Below are 19950 nucleotides of genomic sequence, written 5' to 3'. Positions count from 1 at the left end.
GCGCGTGTGAGTGTGAGTGGGCATGTGTAACCCACACGGTGGGGACCGGCTCGGTCCTCATAGCGTGGGTTAACCTTGACAGAACCAGACAAACACTATCTTTATGAGGACCGGTCTGTAGTGTGTTTAGGTACTTTCGAGTGAGTGCATCAAAAAACTAAAATTGCAGTTTGACTTGCTTCGGTCCGCTTTATAACCTTCCCTACTATCAAGGTGCGTGGGTAGTTAGAATAGTAATTACACACTTCATTACGGTCAATGGCCGGTCCGCATAGTGAGGTAAGAGTCACCTGCCAGTCTTCCTATTCTCCAAAAACGATGTAATTTTTCTTTTCGGCGAGATCAATAAATCTATTGGTGAGGCCCCAATCATTTTGGGACGACATCCCGTTTTGAAAGTTCAGCTGCCATGTCTGACCATGGTGCCCCTTCAGGAGCATTTTGTTCCTCCTAGCTCAAAATACTGTCTCCTCCCCTGTGCAGATGATATCCATCCAGTGTTAATTTGTAAAAGAATAAGTGCTGGTCCCCACAGTTTGTTAGAAGCCTGCAGCTGGTGCTATCGAGATTTGGGGTGCCGAATGCTAAGCCTGTGTAATCTTGATCCACCTCACACCCCTTTAATTCACAACCAGACACTCTCTTACTCTTTATCGCCCTCTTGCAGGTTCTTTTTCATCCCTGCTTTTCTTACTTTGTCACTGTTTTTCCGACTTTCTCTTCCTCCTTCTTTCACTCCATTCTATGTATCTCTCTCTTGCTCTGGATCATAGATTTTGAGGAAAAATAAGTGTTGGTCCCCAAAAATGTAGGCCCCACCTGCAGCCACCGACGGTATCTATCCCCCAAATATGAAGAACTATTAAATTACAATTCTATGCAGGTTTTGATTTCATTCAGAAGGTCACAGACTTGGAAGGCTACAAAGTAAACCCACAGAAAAACTGGTCTTTTGTTTTCAGTATGTTTCTATACAATCTTTCCCAGTCTTCAGAGCAGGATATGTTAGCAGTCCTAATATCTATTTTGTTGTAATAGTTGCTGAGGTTGTCGGCAGAAATGTACAACCTGAACTTCCCTCCACTCTTAAAATTGATAAGATTGTTATATTTGCATTTGCAGGCTGCGCCTTTATCAATCATGCACTTTGTGGCTTCAATAAAAATTACAAATATCTCTTTTGCCCTTGATTACTTTTTTTTTCAGCACTCCTGCGCCCATACAGTGAATTCAACACTCAAGATAGCATGTTAGTACATCAGGAGAAATCTCCCTCTCCCAAACTTTTCTCTGAACAGAACTTCTTCTTGGCAAGGGAGCAGGAACACCGCCCCTCCTGGTCTCTTGAGAAATATTTTAAAGCATCTCAGTCGGGGAGGAAGCGGAGGAGGGGAATGGCGCCTCCCTTGCCCACTGTAAATGCCACGTTTTAGGCGCCTCATTATGGACTACATCTCCCAGAATGCCTGCTATGTAGTCTGTCCTCCCTTCCTTCTTTCAATCCCGCTCCTGCTTTCTATATCTGACTCTCTCAGTAAGCCCTTGGTGCTTGTCACCTGTGGTGTTGCCCTTCACTAGCTCTGATCGGACCTGGAATCTTAATATCGGCGTTCTGTTTTACTCTGCTTTGGGATGTTACCTTATCACGTGGAGACGTGCAGAAACGAGCAGTGAATGTGAATTGAGCCTTCGGTTGCAGTCTCTGTGGTGTTTGGGAACCTTTGACCCCATCTGGTTGCCGCGCTGTGTGAGCCGGGTGAGAGGCTCTCTGCTTCCACGAATGCTTCTACCTTGACCTTGGTAACAGTGTCGCGCACACACTAGGATGTTTTGGATATTGGATTTTTGGAGCGCCAGCATGTAGTTCATGCTCAATGCTCCTTTGTTTTGTGTTAATTTTTCTTCTTTCTGGGGCAAGGATTTCCGCTGAATATTTTGGATTACTTCAGAGCTGGTGAGCAGCTCGGATTAGTACTTTGGAATTTACCGGAAGCAAGAATCATTGCCTTTCGTGTTCCACACTGCTGTGCAGGAAGAGACTACTTTCGTGAAGCTAAGTAGTTTTTCATTCATATTGACTGTGCAGCATTTTCTACAAAGAACCATTAGCTTTCCAGAACTGTGGTGCTTGGGCAGCTCCTATTTTGAATATGCTTTATTTTTACCTTTTTTGCCCGTGTCTACTTGGATGAATGTGGCAGCTTTATTGAGTAAGTGTAGTTCCACACATTAATGTATAACTGATATAGTAGTCCGAGGAGGAGTGCATTTATTTGTGTCCTTGTGTCTCTATGCAGGAATCAGAACACAGATTCAACGTATGGTGTCTCTCCTGTTGTCGAGCCCTGTAGATGGTTTCTGGCTGCCAGTCCTTTATGTTTTATTTCTCCACTTTTTCCCCTTCCCTGGGTGAGGTCCTCATAGGGGAGTGTTTATATATACGACTCACTTGGGGTGCCGTTCCCAGGGAGGAGAGAAACTAGCAACGACATCGCTCCTGCTGTACCTGATGCTTAAGGTTAGTCAATCTGCCTGAAATCGTGACAGAGTGACAAGCCCACGTACTAATACGGCCTGAGCGATGGACACCAACACAGTCCTGACGTCTGTGCTGGAAGCCCTTACTGCGCTACGTGTAGAAGTAGACGCAGGAAGAGCTGAGAATCATGATATGAGGACCGAAATGAGTACCCTTAGACATGAGGTAGCTGGAATAGCACGATCCAGTCCCACCAGTTCCAGAGGAGCCCATTACATCCGGGACACTACTTTACCTCCTCCTGTACAGACACAGTCCCCTATAACTCAGGGAGCCCAAGGTCCTTCCACCATTCAGGTTTTACAACCAGTGCAGTTACCATTGGCACCACCAGAAAGGTTTCTAGGGGATCCTAAGAAATTTGGCACATTTCTGGGACAGTGTAAGTTTCATTTTATGTGCAAACCCACTGTCTTTCCTGACGATCATTCCAAGACGGCGTTTATGTTGTCCTATTTAGGAGGTAACGCGGCAAGTTGGTCGTTTCCTCTGATTGATAGAAATGATCCAGTATTGAATGATTTTGATGAGTTTTGTGAAGAAATGCGTAAACTTTTTGACCGCAAGGCTCACATGCTATCCCTAGATAGGGAGCTGATTACGCTCAAACAGGGATCACAAGATTTGTTGTCCTATATAACTAATTTTAACCGTCTTGTTGTTGAAACTGATTGGCCTTCCAAAAAGAGAGTCTCCTTGTTCTACCAAGGATTGAGAGGGGAGTTGAAGGATGTTTTGGCCCAGGTAGTGACTATGCCTACTACTTGTGAGGAGCTAATTGATCTTACAGTACAACTGGATCACAGACTGCAGGAACGAAAAGGCGATAAACATCGATATGAGATACGTTTTCCAACATCCAAACCTAGAGCTGTATCGGAGGGTGCTCCATCTACCGATACTACCTAACCTATGCAAATAGGAGGAATAAGGGGTCCTTTGAGTCTTGAAGAGCGAACTCGGAGACGCAATCAGAAACTCTGCATGTATTGTGGAAAGCCTGGGCACTTTATCAAAGACTGTAGAGCAAAAACCAAAAGTGCAAGAAACATACCCGCAGTTGAATATCCTTTTAATGCTTCGGGAAACGAGAATGCTCAAACAAGTCAGAGACCCCTTGTTTGAGCCAAAGCATGGAGAAAGAGGTCTACCACGCTGTATCGAACACGATGCTACCGTCTGTGCCCCATATGAATTTGTGTGTTACCAAAAGATGGCCAGGAGAAACACCAGTGATGGTACACCCAATGCTGGATAGCGGAGCTACAGGCAATTTCATAGATCTTCAATACGCCAAGAGATTGGGAGTCCCGTGTATCCAGAAGGAAATTCCTGAAGCCGTGAAAGCTGTGGACGGGTCAGATTTAACATCAGGACCGGTATGTTATCATACACGCCAGTTGGTTATGCAAGTAGGACAAAACCATTACGAACTCATTTCCTTTGATTTAATCGATGCCCCTCAGTTTAAGCTAATCCTGGGAATGCCGTGGTTAACGCAACATGATCCCGTAGTGAAATGGGCTGCTCGTACAATCACCCTCAGTTCGAATTACTGTGCTGACCATTGTACCCTTCCCTGCATTCATGAGGACATTCGGATGGAAACCCCTGCAAGCACTCTGGCAAGCGGAGGGAGAACCTTGAGCGTTAACGCTGTCACTACCCTTCCTGAGGTCTACAGGAGGTACCAGCATGTCTTTAATGAGAAAGAAGCCTGCAAGTTACCCCCACACAGGGATTATGACTGTGTAATAGAGTTGGAACCAGGGGCCAGTATTCCCTGTAGCAGGATATATGCCCTTACAGAGGCGGAGTATATCTATCTTCAGCAATACTTGAAGAAACTCTTGGAGTCAGGATTCATACGTCCCTCTACGTCCCCTGCATCGTCGCCTCTATTCTTCATCCCAAAGAAGGAAGGGGGGTTGCGAACATGCATCAATTATAGAGCCATTAATAGGGTAACCAGAAAGAACAGGTACCCTTTCCCCTTAATACCAGTCCTGTTGGACCAATTGAAGGACGCAGAAATATTTACCAAGCTTGACCTGCGAGGTGCGTATCATCTTGTGAGAGTCTGTCGTGGAGATGAATGGAAGACGGCTTTCCGCACCAAATACGGGCTCTATGAGTACCAGGTCATGCCATTCGGCCTGTGCAATGCCCCAGCGGCGTTTCAATTCTTTATGGATGAGGTGTTGAGGGGCTTGCTGGACGTTTCATGCATCGTCTATATCGATGATATTTTGATTTACTCTCCCACTCGAGAAGACCATGTTAAGCATGTGATAAAAGTGTTGGAACGGTTGCAACGCCATGAGCTATTCGCCAAACTGGAAAAGTGCTTGTTTCATACCGCAGAAGTGGAATTTCTAGGATACATCATCCGCCCGAATGGGTACGGATGGACCACAAGAAGATACAAGCAATCATTCAATGGGAATCTCCTTCTGGTGTGAAAGCTTTGCAAAGCTTTCTAGGCTTTGCAAACTTTTACCGACGATTCATTAAAGACTTCTCCAGGATCATCCAGCCCTTAACTAACCCTGGGCGAAGAACTACGCTCCGCTCGCGGAGCTTGCGGAGTTTCGGCAACTCCGCGTTCTACGGAGAACGCGAAGCTGTCGATTACTCCGCGATCCGGTGCGTAGCGTAGTTCTCGCGCGCTGAATAACATTATCGCGTGCGCGGCAATGGCTTACCTTCGTTCTGCGTTCGTTTTTTCCTGGTCGCGTGTGCCACCATGTTTGGAAACACTCTCGCACAATCCCGTGCGACTGTGCGAACGCGATAACGTCATTTGGATGCGCGATAGCGTCATAAGGATGCGCGAGGATGCTTGTTGGTAAGATCGAGTTGCCGAACACGCAGAAACTGCATTCTTGCACAGAATAACTCGCGAGCATGTTAAAACCATAATAAATTACCATTTTGGTTAGGAAAAAAAAGCAAAAAAACCTTAAAGTTGTACCTTTGGCTTTCTTTTTTGGGGGGTAGGAGCCCTCTTTTGTTTCTACTCTTGTTTTGAAGAGTAAGGAGGAAGGAGGAAGGGCTCTTGAGTTTACAACTTCCTGTTCCTGTCCACCAGGCTCCTCCCAGTGCTTTGTCCATGTGGTGCTCACTTTCCTTTGGATTTTGAGCTGGAAGGATCACTTTCTGTGTGTGTTGGCTGCATTACTGATTTATCTTGGATTTATTGAGGACTTTTGGATTTGGAATTCTCTTTTTCAAGTAAGTTTGTGTAATGTATGAGTGAGTATGATGTAGACTTGTGCTTGTTTGATTTGAGTTTTTTTTTAACTACAGTATTCAATCCTGGAATTAAATTATTGATGGAGGCCTGTACTTTTATGAGGTCCCAACTTGTATTTTTTTTTAACTTTCATCCAGGCTACATAGAGAGGTACCCATGGGTCCAATCATGTTTCTGTAGTCTGTGTTTAAATTTTTATTCCAGTTTGTAAACAAACATCATGGATGGCATTGGATTATGTTCATTATGCAATAGCAATGTCTGTTGTGGAATTTCTGTTTGTGGAATTTAAAATGTTTTTATTTTTTAAGCCAATAGCTGACCCTAGTACTCCATGTAGTTAGTGTGTAGGCATGTTTGAGTTCATTGTATTAACTTTCTGTGGTTGGCCTGGCCATGTGTTGGCGGCCATTTTATGTTTCCAGACACTTTGCTCTTGCCATAGGCCTCCAACCTTGTGGCCTACTCTGCCAGTAGACCAGAGGTACTACTCATAGGGTCATGAAAGTTAATCAACTGTTTTTGTGGTGTACCCTTAATGTGAAAATCATGGATGGCTTGGATTGATGTAGAAAATCTTATTTTTATGTGTGGGCTATTTCAGGTTTTGGGTGTGTTTAAATACTGTGTCAATTTCTGCCATTAGGTAACCCTAGGAATACAGCTTGGGTAGTTTTGGTAACTTCGCACAGTGTGAGAACGTGACCTTACATTTTTTGTCTTGTTCGCGCACTCAATGTACTTGCTCGGGAACGCGAAAACGACATTTTATTCCATTCGCGCTGCCGAACATGCCGAAAATGTTTAATGTGTTTCTTGTGCTACAAAAAGTCCTCATTTATGTTATGTTGTCATTTGGTTGTAGTTTTCTCTTTTTGGAGCATGGACCACTTCCATTTTCTGTCCTCTATGTAACGATTTCTTGTTTTTGGGTGGGGTGACCAATTTGGGCGGTGGTGTGGTGTGTCCATTTTGTGAAGCAAAGCATTGTCCCTTTGCCATAGGCATTATTGTCTTTCTTCTCTTTCTTGTCATGTTGTTGTTGTTGGCCAGGCCATGTGGTGGCGGCCATTTTGTGTATGCTTCCTTTGTGATTTTGCCATGTTGTTGTTGGTGGCCAGGCCATGTGGTGGAGGCCATTTTGTGTATACATTAAAGTTGTCCATGTTGTTGTTGGTGGCCAGGCCCTATGGTGGCGGCCATTTTGTGTATGCTTCCTTTGTGATTTTGCCATGTTGTTGTTGGTGGCCAGGCCATGTGGTGGAGGCCATTTTGTGTATACATCCTTTGTGATTTTGCCATGTTGTTGTTGGTGGCCAGGCCCTATGGTGGCGGCCATTTTGTGTGTCCTTCCTTTGTGCTTTTGCCATAGGCATCCAAGGTTTTTGACTATTGTATTGTGGCAGTAGGGTATAGTTACTACTACTCATAGCCATAGGTGCATTAAAGTTAATCAACTCTTGACACGCGACATTACATTTTTTGTCTTGTTCGCGCGCTCAATGTACTTGCTCGGGAACGCGAAAACGACGTTTTCTTCTATTCGCGCTGCCGAACACGCCGATTTTGCATTCTCGCGGACAATATGTCCCGAGTTGCATAAAAGTTTCTCGAGAATGTTGCAGGTGTTTCTTGTGCACCCAAAAAAACAGAAGTTGTCATTTGGTTGTAGTTTTTGGAGCCTGGAACAATTCCTGTGTCTGTCTTCTTGTTTGTGGGTGGGCTGACCACGTGGGCAGCGGTGCGGCTACTTTGTGAAACAAAACAAACCATTGTCCCTTTCCCATAGGCATTTATTGTCTGTCTTCTTTTTTCTCTTTCTTTTCATGTTGCTGGTGGTGGCTAGGCCATGTGGTGGCGGCCATTATGTAGGTACTTCCTTTGTGCATTTATCATTGGTCTCCCAGCTTTTGGTCTGATCTGACAGTAGGCCAGAGTCCCAGAGGTAGTAGTTAGCGGGGGTGCTGCCTTTATGTAGCTGTTTTAATTCGGTGTATGCAATTAACATCATTAGGGCATGTGTGTGTATGGCATTGCATTCCAAAATGTGTTGTCTGGGCAGGGGTTTGTTTGTATGTGTTTTTGCGGTGTTAGGTTTACAACCTCTGTCTTAGCCATGGGGTATTTTATTCCTTGCATTAACCTGTCATGTGCAGCAGGCATCCTCCTTTTTCTGTCCATATTGGTATATATAGGCCTGCTTGACTTTATTGGTTCTTTCTGGACTTCATGTGGCTTTGAGCTGTGGTGCTGGACTGGTATTATTAGTCTTCTGTTTTGTCTTTTATACATTGGCCTGTGTGTCTTTCAATTGTTCATGTTGCCTTACTGCTTGTTTGACTGATGTTGTTCTGCCTTCTTTACTTGTAGGTGCACAAAAAAAGACTGAGGAGGTGCTGGTTGTTTTTTCATCCATCGCTCGTTCTACTGCCAGACGGACGTCCTTCAGTTGTACGCCACGTGTGGTGTGTGACTCATCTGACCAGACATCTCTGCAAATTGTGCTGCTGTGAGCTGACTGACATCAGAAGAGGATGGGCCCTAAGAAAGCTACCAGGTCCTCCACCACGAAGAAAGTTGCTGAGAAGAAGGAACAGAAGAAGGAAGTGTCACTTAAGTCTGGTATGGACCCCAAAACCTTTTTTGGGACCCCAAAAGGTACGCCTGCAGCAGCGGTGTCTGGGGTGCAAGCTGGGACCAGCACATCCGCATTAGTGGGGGCAAGCCAGCATCCCAGGGCCAAGCACATGATGAGGGTCGAAGAGGTAGCCAGCCTTCTGTTTGCGAGCAGTGATACTGAGCCTGAACTAAACGTATCGCTGTCTCAAAGTAGTACACAATCCACGCAAGATGGAAGTGCTCAACAACCACCGCCAGCAGTAGATGTTCAACAACCACAACCACCGCCCGCAATAGGAGTTGTTCACCCACAACCACTTCCCGCAACAGTTGTTGAACAACCACAACCACCGCCCGCAACAGTTGTTGTTGAAGAACCCCAGCCCGCAATAGTACTTCCTCAAGAACAACAACCACCATCTCCGCACGCAATAGTAGTAGTTGTTCCTCCCGAAGTCGGGGCAGTTCAGGAAGTAGAGCCTCCTTCCGAGCAAGAAGAAGAGGAAGCCACTTCTGGAGGTGATCTATTTCCTTTGAATTCACCAAGGGAAAGGAGGGTTAGTGCATCGAGTTCTTCGCCAAGCATCCCTTCCGATGACCTTGATACGGATTGGCAGCCACAACTATCTGCGCATTCAAAGGAGAGACATCCCAAGAAGACCAGGCTAGGAAAAAGGAAGTTTCCAGGCAGGCTTGAACTTATGGAGGTCGATGTAGGTGAGCAGGATACTGCTGGTGATAAAGACGGGTCTGACACTGTCATCATCACGAGCGTTATTCCTGGTGCAGAGGATGTAGAGACCAACATTTTCACCCTATCCAGAAATGCTGCAATTAGTGATGAGCAGGTACCACGCATAACTCCTACACACTCAACACCCAAAGTAACACCAGCTCCCATTTTTTCATCAGCGAAGGCCCGGCAGTATCCGACATCCAGCAGAAGCGCCATTTCAACAGAAGGAGGTAGTGGCAGTACTAGGACTGAGCTGTCACATAGTGAAATTCAACAATCCTCCAGTCCACCCGGCATTGGCAGTGGGTCCTCCTCTTCCTATGGCAGGAGACAAAAGTTTACCTCCCCAGTGTGGGACTTCTTTACGGTTCACCCAGTTCAGGAGAACATTGCTGTATGCACCATTTGTCATGCCAATGTTAGTCGTGGTAAGCTTGGTACAAACTATGGTACTGGAGGCCAAACGACCCATTTGAAACAAACACACTTGATCAGGTGGGAGAACCACCTTCCAAGCTCAAAAAATGTTAGCACTGGTGTTGGTGGGGATACAGTGGTACAAGGTCCACTCATGGTTGACCAGGAGGTAGAAGAAGAGGGAGACGATGACCTTCTATCTAGGAGTGGTACACAAAGGACCCCTGTCACCAGCACTGGACTGGTAAAGTCCACATCCTCCGCATCAGCAACTTCTCAGTGGCACCAGAGTCAGCTGGAAACACCAAGGAGTGCAAAGTCTGCGATGCAAGGTGGTCCGTCTAGCATAACTCAAAGAAATGCAAAGCAGCTTACCATTCCTAGCATGTTAAGGCAGGAGGGAAAGTACGAGCGGAACCACCCAGTAGCACGTTTGTACAATGCCAAACTTGCGAAAATGTTAGCACTGGACCTTCTCCCATTTTCATTTGTTGAGGCTGTTGGATTTCTGGTATTAGTGGCAACCCTCTGCCCAAAATGGAACGTTCCCAGTCGCTACTATTTTGCCCGAGTTGCTGTTCCAGCACTACACCACGACGTGCTGGAATTGATTGGGAAAGCCTTACAACAGAGTGTTGTCCATTGTATCCACCTGAAAACAGACATGTGGAGCAGTTGCGATGCTACAGATTTCATGTGCATCACCGCACACTGGATCTCTTTTGTAGGTGTTAAAAGACAAGTTAACTTCAGGCCTCCGTGACGTTGCTGGAATTTTTAATGATACGCGCAGACATGCAACTATAGCCATGTTTGGTATGGACAAAAGTCATACTGCTGAAAACATTTTGTCTGACTTTAACACCAAGGTCTTTGAATGGCTGAAACCAAGAGGCCTTAAGATTGGTTTTGTTGCCACAGACAATGGCAGTAATGTAGTGAAGGCAATGAGAGAAGGACATTATTTCAGGGTACCCTGTTTGGCACACTGCATTAACTTAGTCGTGCAAGACTTTCTGAAAACTGAAGCCAAAGTCAGCAACATACTGGCCATCTGCAGAAGAATATGCACGCACTTTAACCATTCTTTTAAAGGACGGAAGCTGCTACGGGTCATTCAGCATGAGCATAGGTTGCCAGTCAAAGCACTGATCCAGGAGGTCCCAACACGTTGGAACTCAACTTATTTCATGCTTGAGCGTCTCTTTGAGCAGTACATCCCACTGAATGCTTATGTCATGTCAAGAAGATTAGGGGATCCTACTGTTAATCTTAAAGCCCTGACCATTGAGATGTGGCAGTGGGACCTCATTAAATGCATCACAGAGATGCTACAACCCTTTGAGGTCTTCACACGTGCAGTTAGCAGGGAGGACTATACTATGGGCCAAGCCATCCCATTGTTGTACATGCTTGAGCAACAGGTGAAGGAGGTCTGTCAAACATACGAAGGTGACGAACAAAAAGTTGATGCATATACCTTGGCCAAGGGCTTAACCAACCGCTTGTGTGCAAACATAAGGCTCAACAATATTGTGTCAGGTGAACATTACATAACTGTAACAATCTTGGATCCACGGTACAAATTATTTGTCAGCAGTAGCGCAGTAATTCCTTTTTCAGATGAGGATGTTGACAAGTACAAAACTTCCATAGCTGCGGAAGCTAATGAGTTAGAAACTGAACGGCTGTTACTTAAAGGCCTGCCACTGCCAGCCCAGGCCAGTCCAAGTACTCCTGAAGCAAGTTCTTCACAGCATGAGAGCAGTGCGTCTGCTTTCCAGCAGGCACCAACAGTACCAAAAGCAGCACCTACACGATCTGATTCAGCAGACCCAACCAAAAGCATAACTGCTTTTTTTCTACAGAAAGGGATGGGTAAGTCCGTTGCTGTTGCAAAGGGAAAAGAGGACCAGCAAAGCCGAGCCCCAATGAACATTGAGCGGATGGTTCAGGCCTATCTGGATGACACAACAGAGGTGTTCATGGAGCAAAGCCCATTGGTCTATTGGTATGAAAGAAGGAGACAGTGGCCAGTGCTGAGCAGGCTGGCGATAAAGTATCTGGCTTGTCCTGTAGCCAGTGTCTCTTCTGAGCGGGTTTTCAGTGCTGCTGGTGCCATTGTCACATCGAAAAGGACTAGTCTCTCCCCCCAAAGCGTGGAGCGGCTGACAATGATAAAAATGAATCAACACTTCATACCACCAGACTATCAAGTACGTGAATCAGCGCCGGATGAAGAAAGCGAGTCCGAAGACCTCCTCACTACTGGGTTACATGACCTACTTCTGTCCGAACGCACAGAGTTTGAGGACGAGCTCCTCTTCCCTGACAACTAGGCTTTTAAATTGTTACTTTCTCCCTTCCTTTATTTGTGTTATTTTCTTATTAACAATGGCTTTCTGGTGCTAAACTGCAAATAAAAAAAAACCACAACCTAATCCATCCCCACAACTGATTCTTTTTATGTACCTACTGGAGTTGCACGACTGCTTTTATTTTCACTGTATCTTTTTATTTACCTACTGGAGTTGCCCGCCTGTGCATTTGTTGACTGCAGCACTCCTCAGAGTCTTGCTCCATCTTCTTGCCTCCCACTCAAGTCAATACAATTCCATCTTGCCAGCCATACATTGGATGTTGTATGTAGATGGAGTATAGTACAATAATGTAGCCTCTAACAGTCCCTCCATAACAAGTGAACCGTACAGTCATGACTACAGCCATCCTCTATATCATTTGAAATCTGCAACTCATCACTGTCTCACTCTTAAGGCTACCACCTCTGTCTGCAGGCATTCATAGAGACTCTTCAGTGTCAATACTTGAGCAGGCATCCACAACTGAAGTCAACTTGATGTGCTTTTTGAAAAGGCTCGGCAGCATCTGTGATCAATCATCTGATAGTGAAAGACAAGAGCAAGACAGGTATATTAAATGAATGATGCAATGCATTGCATAGGATGTTTAGCGGACTTTGAGCAAATGTGCATGGAATTAAAGTATACTAGTAAGTTCAGACTCACGTGATGGGCAATTTTCCCATGTTATTTAGTAATATAAATTATTTACGCACTTGTGATCCTACTACTACAGGTGCAGTCAGTACTTAATTTATCGTTCGTAGTCACTCACTACAGAGTAGACTGAGTTGCTGGTGCTGTTGGACTAGACGTGCCAGACCTGATAATGATGGTGACCCCACACATATCATTGCACGCGGCCAGTCAGTTCGATCTGCGCTGATTGATATACGATGTTTCTTGGAGTGGAATACAAGGTAAATACAAATAAGAGGCACAGCACAGTAGAGTAGACCCAGGCTACTTCATGTGTGTGCACTGCACTGTGCAGTGGTACAGTACAATAGTGGTATTATTGATGACTGAGAATGACGCATTGATTTGGTTGATTCATTTTGTAAACGCTAGGTTGCTTTTTTTAATTTTTATGCCCCGTTCTCTGGCTCAGGCAAATTGTTAGGTACATGCAGTTTGTGTTACTGCGACCCTGTGTCGTGGCCCGTGGGTCTGTTCTGTGCTGGCTCCTATCTTTTCTTGTACTTCTAGATTAATAATGATGTGCAACTAGTAGACTTATACATAACATACTGTATCGAAGCCGCCTCAGTCTGAAAGTCCTCTCTCTCTTTACGACTATTCCGCTTGTATTATTTTGTTGATCTGCACTGTATTTCAAATACACTTTGTTTAGGTCATTCACATTCTTTTGTATTTGCCTTTTCTTTTTCAATCCACACAGGCTGGACGTTGTTCACCCACTGCTATTATACTATGAGCGTCTACTCACTGTCCATTACCACTAATCATCATCATCAAGCAATTGGATGGCGGGAAACAAAGAATGATATTCTGCGTATCCTGGTTCTACATTTTATTCCTTACATTCATTGGCTAGTGGATCAAATTCAACATCATAAATCAACGTCTTCATTGTTTTCCTTTTGTTGTCTACATGCGTACTGTTTTTATTTCTCAAACCTTTCCGCAACCCCCCGTACCCATCCATTCAACAAACCCTAACCCTCTTCCCCCGGGCTGCGTGGTTTCATTGAGGTGCGATGTTTGTTACATTAAATATACACCAACAATTTGATCACGCGCTTGCTGGGGCAGATGTGGTGAAAAGCAACAATAGTGTCAGACTCATTTTCAACAAGGCATGGCCAGCATCTTCTTCTGCTTCCCAACTCAAGCTCTGTGTATAATGCCAATTAATTTACCATTACCATCAAACAAGCAATACGTAATGAATTGGCGTCATTGTTTGTGTTTAAGTTTACAGCATTATGATTTAGAAAAGTTTGACGTTGACGTGAGTACTACAACTACAGTTGAACTTCTTATCTTCTCTTGCACTTACTTTCCAGTCCCCAAAACCATTGTTTTGTTTCAGTTTAGCAGTTGCAAAATGGTATTGGCTCAGTCGTGTAATCTACTGTACTTAATACTTATACTACCCCCACATTGTCTATCACGAAAATGACTGTCTCTTTCTTTTTGTCTCAAAATGCTACTGGCAGGGTCTGTCTACTACTATCTACTATCACAGAAGTTCAGAACAACAGAGTCTTATCCATTGTCTTGGGAAACAAATGCAGCCCACGTCATCATCAGCAATCACAGGTAAGATAAGTTTGCTGTGAGGTATAACGCAAGACAGACTGGTAGTTCTTCTAATACTACAAATAGAACTCGGTGAGGGTTTAGCGCATCTACCTGTCTGCATGTTAAAGATGTGGACAATATATTTTTTAATTCGAAAGCACTGTCCCCCCTGACCTGCATGCCCCATTAAACGTTGTGATGTTGCACAACGTACATTATTTGGTGAAACAGTCCCCCCTCCACCCCCCCAACAAACACAAATGAACTTCAAATGTTTTCTTTTGAAAATATCTTTGTCTGATTTTTATTTTAACATAACGATGATAGAAAAATAAAATATATATCAAATGTTACCCCCAGGCCCAGAGCTGTCCCTACCCTCCGCTAACCCCAACCAAATTTCAACGTTAAATGTACACCCCAACACCCACATCCCACCCACCAACAAAAGGATTTAAAAAGGGGCAAAAAACAGGGTCCATTTCAAAGCCGGCGGGCTTTCAGGTGTTTGTCCACCATGATCTTTACACGCTCCTCTATACCGTCCTCCAGCTTCTTCCGCTCCTCCTCAAACTTAGTCGCTACCCGGCGGAGAATCTTTTCTTGGAATTCCCGGCACCTACATTTGCACGCATGTTGTTGTGGGGGGGCCGCCGAAGATGTAACAACTCGGCGGCGGGTGGCTGCCTGACCGCGGCGACGTAGTCCTGCAGGCTTGGGGGCCGGGGCATTGGAAGAGGCAGCAGCTGCTGCCGCTGCCTCCTCCTCCTCCTCCTCGGCCTGATCCACCAGCCGGCGGTAGGCCTCTACGATAGCCTGCAGTTTCCGCTGCCGGGCCCGGTCTGCCAACTCCTTCCTTGTTGGTTTTTTGGAAGGAGTAACTATAAAGAAAGAAACAGAATTGTTGTAATCCAAAATCCCCGCAAATCAAGAACACAACATTGATTCAACACATAGTGGGCGGCACAGTAGCACTAGCAAGCAAGCTGAGTACAAAAAATTGTGTTGCATCTATCTTGAACATTCTACAGCCTCTATTAAGTTATTGGACTTTTTGGCACGGCATTATGCCTGCCCTATTAGCATGGGTGTACTTCAACGGTCACACACATTAGAACGAACACCTGTCTTTTTCATATCTCGTTTTATATTATATACTCTAATTCCGGGAAGGCGGGAACAGTCTCAAAGTAACATTAATTAACAGGGGGCAGCTAGTAGTACATGTCTAGTAGAGACTATCATTCTTTATATCGCGCAACAAACCTTATTTGGTTTGTGTTTCACCAGCAACGACCCATGCACCCAGTCGTCCCCTCCTTCCCTTGCCTTTGGGTTTGCCCAAAACACCGCTGCTGCTGAGACTATCCACTAACCACCGGTATTGGGTGTGTCTCCCAACCACGCTGGCAGCTGTGTTTTCCCCTTTCCATGCTTTAACAACAACCCATGCATCCGACTGCTATCAGCCACTTGCATTACTGTAGTGGTAATGCTAAGCATGGTAATGACAAGTAAAGGTAACATCATATATTGTCCAGTAGAGTACAGTGAGGAAGTTTTCCCCTCCCACCAAGTAATGCGGATCACTATTGAATGTAACTTACCATCGCCCGCCGCTGTTGGCTCCCCCCCCACTGCTGCTGGTGTAGGTGTAGGTGCCTCTGGTCCTCCTGTCCCCGCCGGGATCGCTGAAGCTGCGCCGCTGTCCCCGTCGGCACTGGTGGATGGTAAGGGTTCTGCACCTATAAAAATAAATACACCTTTTTAGATGGATGCACAGCCCCCTTTGTACTTGTTCACCAAGAATGGAGTTCTTCAAAACAGTTAAGTACAACGTACGTAATCAGTAGGAGTCCACATTGCATAGTACAGCAGAGTCACTCACTACACATATTAGCATTCATTGTTATAGTATGGTACCCAAGCTCATCTCATCTGTCCTGCTACTCTAGTCCTTGGAAATTGGAAGTGAACTATGTAACCTTTGTACATCAATGTATCCAGTTTTGCACATGCTAACTCGCAGCTTGTTGCGCAGTACGAGAAGACGCTTTGAGGCAACACATCATTGTTCAATGCATACACCTGAAGAGGTTGGAAAATAAAAGGGCCCGTATTTAAGTTTTCTATGTGGATTGTGGAATAGAGTTTGCTTACAGGTTACAACTTCTTTTTAGCATGGCTGCATAAAACTGGCATAAATGTATTTCATACTGTCTAACGTGCACCACTTTTGTCATTAATTTTCGGCAGATGAGAAGATTTCCTTCTACGAAGCGGACATTTCCAGAGCTTACAAAAAAAGAGGAATATCTAACCAGTATACGTTAAATGGTGAGAGGTCTCCGATATTTCCCACAGTTCCCTATTGTGCACTAGTAGCTGTACAAATGTTGATTACTTTATTCTGCCTTTTTTAACTCTGGATTTTTTCTGGTGGGCCCTTCGGCGTATTTCACGGAACAACTTAAAAACATTGATGTTACTTACTTACTTCTAACAAAATAAAGCTTTTGAAGTACCACTTTGACTCTGAAGTTTATTTTCAGTGTCTGTTGTCTTGTAGACTCACACGAGTGAGTGAGCAAAAGGGGGTTTCTTAGGTAATGGTTTGTGTACTAAAAGCATTCGGCATCTTGGTATTGGGGTTCAGGAGTGTGATAATTGAATAATTGACCAATGACTGAGCCCATATACGTTGTCGTTCAGTGAATTGTGCGTTCCTCAGAGTTCTGTGACTGAGGTGTAAGTAAGGTCCAACCTGCCTATCAGTACCAACATCCAATTTTCTGGTGCATACATAGTTATGTAATATGTATATGACTCCATAGAAGATAGAATACCCACAAGACTAGTAGTGGTATACTAACGTTTACAAAATACTAGACAAACATCATTCTGGATGCATACTTGGTTGGTGTCAATTGCCAAAGCAGACACATTACAGAGGAAAAAACAAGCACTGTTGGACTTACTGGGGACAGCAGCAGGATCCTCAGTAGAGGAGCTCTGTGTCCGTGGTTGTTCACCCGCCGACTCGGTCCCTGCATTCTGCTTGCCCCTGGGTTCTGTGGTTCATGTAAAAAATAATAAACAAAGAGAAAAACATTGAGTGCTGTGAAACATAGACATCATTGCAAAAAACACTGCTAGAACATTAAAAGAAACAAACATTGATCTAACAAATGACTACTGCCTTGCAGGATTCACTGACTGTATACTTGTAGGAAACAAATCACATGTTCCATAAACATTCTGATTGCAGATTAATAAGTAACACAGAGGCAGTAACACCTGAACAACACCACCGATTCAAGAGATTCAAGAATGGGGTAATCAATTATCTGTGAGTAGTCATTTCTTTTTCATTTTTGCCAGCAAAATGACATAGATCATAAGGAGGAGACATGCAGAAATTTTGTGCATACACGAAATTGTACGTTCGTTGCATCATATTTTGTTCTGCTACTGACTGAATGCTACTGCTGCCAAGCCTACCACTCATTAAACAAACTACATCAGTTCTATGGAGGGCTGAGGCAGGGGTGGCTCTAGGCTCATGGTGGTCCTCCTGGGCAGGGAGCGTAGGTAGGGGGCCCCAGAAGAGGAGGTCGGGGCGGAGGACGGAGGACAGTGAAGAGGGGGAGTCAGTCAGGGTGTTTGGAAGTGGAACAGAGCCGGAGGCAACAAATCCATGCCAGGGGCCGCAACGCAAATATGTATCCATCCTCAGAGTATTATTAAATTAAGGATATATATTGGTGCGGTGGCCCCTGAAGTTTGGTGGCCCTGTGCAGCTGCACAGCTTGCACATGCCTAGAGCCGGCCCTGGCTGAGGTAAGAAGAACAAAGTAACGTTAGCATTCATTGCCAGAGGAGGATTCGATTCATGCAGAAGAGAAGGCCGTGAAAAAAATGCTACAATATGCAAACTACGTACAATTATCCATCCACCGCTATTTCACTGACGGACAAAGGAAGGACAAGACTCTATTAATAGCATTAACTAACTTCAGTTCTCTACAATAAAGAAAATCTCACATCAATAAACAGCAACAGCTAGCGCCAAGTTGAAACAACACGCAAGAGTCAGTGAAGAAGAACACTGTCATACAATTACAGTAGATATACCGGAATACATCGGAAATGTAACTAGGAGCAACAGTCATCGCGTTACTTATTCAGCCAATATTTACAAAGATACAATAACAATATTTATACTACTATATATATATATATATATATATATAAAACTATATATATTACCTACTGGCGGTCGCCAGTAGGTATATATAGTTAGGATTTTTTCTCTATGGGATTTTTGAAAATTCTATGTCTAATAACTTTGCCGTTTGTGGACGGAATTGGCTGAAATTTTCAGGAAAATGGCACATTTTGTTTCTGAGCAGCCTTTGAAAATTTGGGGGGGGTTCGTCAAGGGGGGGCCGAGAAAAAAGGGGGGTCCCAAAACGCGTTTTTCCCATGTTAATTTCCATAGGGCGGTTGGCCTCACTTTTAGCCCGAACGGCTGAATGGATTTGCACGAAACTTGGCAAAATTGTAGGGACTGGTAGCCCGATGTGCCTTTTGTAGGTCTCAATATATGTGCTCCAGTGGATTTTGAGAAATTAACGTTTAAAAAAAGATATATATCTGTAAGCGCGGACCGGGCAGCGGCCTAGGACGCGTACTTTTCGCGCAACGGAGCTTTGTGAAGCGAAGCTGATTGGTTCTCCGGCGTCTGTCAACATTCCAAACAGTCCGTAGTGGCCGCAAACAGTCCGTAGTGGCCGCCATCTTGTCTCTCGGTAGGATCGAGAGACAAGAGGAGGCCAAAGCGAAGGGGTAAATGACCATAAGGGGGAATAGTAGATCCTCGCTGACCCCCTAGGTTTGATGTGGAGGTTTTAAAAGGGCCCCGCGGGGCAAAAAAAAAAAATTATAATAATAATCTTACGGCTGAATGGATTTGCACGAAACTTGGCAAAATTGTAGGGACTGGTAGCCCGATGTGCCTTTGCTAGGTCTCAATATATGTGCTTCAGTGGATTTTGAGAAATTAACGTTCAAAAAAAGATATATATCTGTAACAGCGCACCGCTTCGCGTACTTTTCGCGTTACGGAGCTTTGCGAAGCGAAGCTGATTGGCTCTCCGGTGTCTGTAAACATTCCAAACAGTCCGTAGCGGCCGCCATCTTGTCTCTCGGTAGGATCGAGAGACAAGAGGAGGCCAAAGCGAAGGGGCAAATGACCATAAGGGGGCATAGTAGATCCTCGCTGATCCCCTAGGTTTGATGTGGAGGTTTTAAAAGGGCCCCGCGGGGCAAAAAAAATAAATAATAATAATAATCGAACGGCTGAATGGATTTGCACGAAACTTGGTAAAATATTAGGGACTGGTAGCCCGATGTGCCTTTGCTAGGTCTCAATATATGTGCTTCAGTGCATTTTGAGAAATTAACGTTCAAAAACAAGATATATATCTGTAACAGCGCTCCGCTTCGCGGAGATAAAATTATATCTGTATTACCTAGCTGTTGCTAACACCAGTTAGCGACGGCTAGTAGGAGATAGCGACCATCTTGGGCCCCACTTTGCATGTGAGTGATATTTATCACTAATGACATGCAAAGTGGGCATGCCAAGATGTTAGCGACTGGAAACAGTCGCTAACATCGCTATCTCCTATTATCAACTTTTGGAAATATTCGAGATAAGCGCGAATATCTCCAAAAAGTAACAGCTGCCCTG

General features: G+C 44.7%; 1 protein-coding gene across 1 annotated transcript in view; it reads right to left on the bottom strand.

Moving 5' to 3' along the window:
- Window positions 1-14882: 14882 nt before the first annotated feature.
- The window catches only part of LOC144799784 (NAD(P)H dehydrogenase [quinone] 1-like), a 55462-nt gene continuing 50394 nt past the window's right edge, over window positions 14883-19950 (bottom strand). The window contains exons 6-8 of the mRNA XM_078671333.1: window positions 17174-17266; window positions 15803-15940; window positions 14883-15076 (exon numbers count right to left, since the gene is read on the bottom strand). Coding sequence (XP_078527459.1) covers window positions 15002-15076; window positions 15803-15940; window positions 17174-17266 — 306 coding nt within the window. The 3' untranslated portion in view covers window positions 14883-15001. The remainder of the gene's footprint in view (window positions 15077-15802; window positions 15941-17173; window positions 17267-19950) is intronic.

Source organism: Lissotriton helveticus, chromosome 12 (genome assembly GCF_964261635.1).
Source record: "Lissotriton helveticus chromosome 12, aLisHel1.1, whole genome shotgun sequence".
Classification (NCBI taxonomy): domain Eukaryota; kingdom Metazoa; phylum Chordata; class Amphibia; order Caudata; family Salamandridae; genus Lissotriton; species Lissotriton helveticus.
This window is presented reverse-complemented; position numbering and strand designations above follow the sequence as displayed.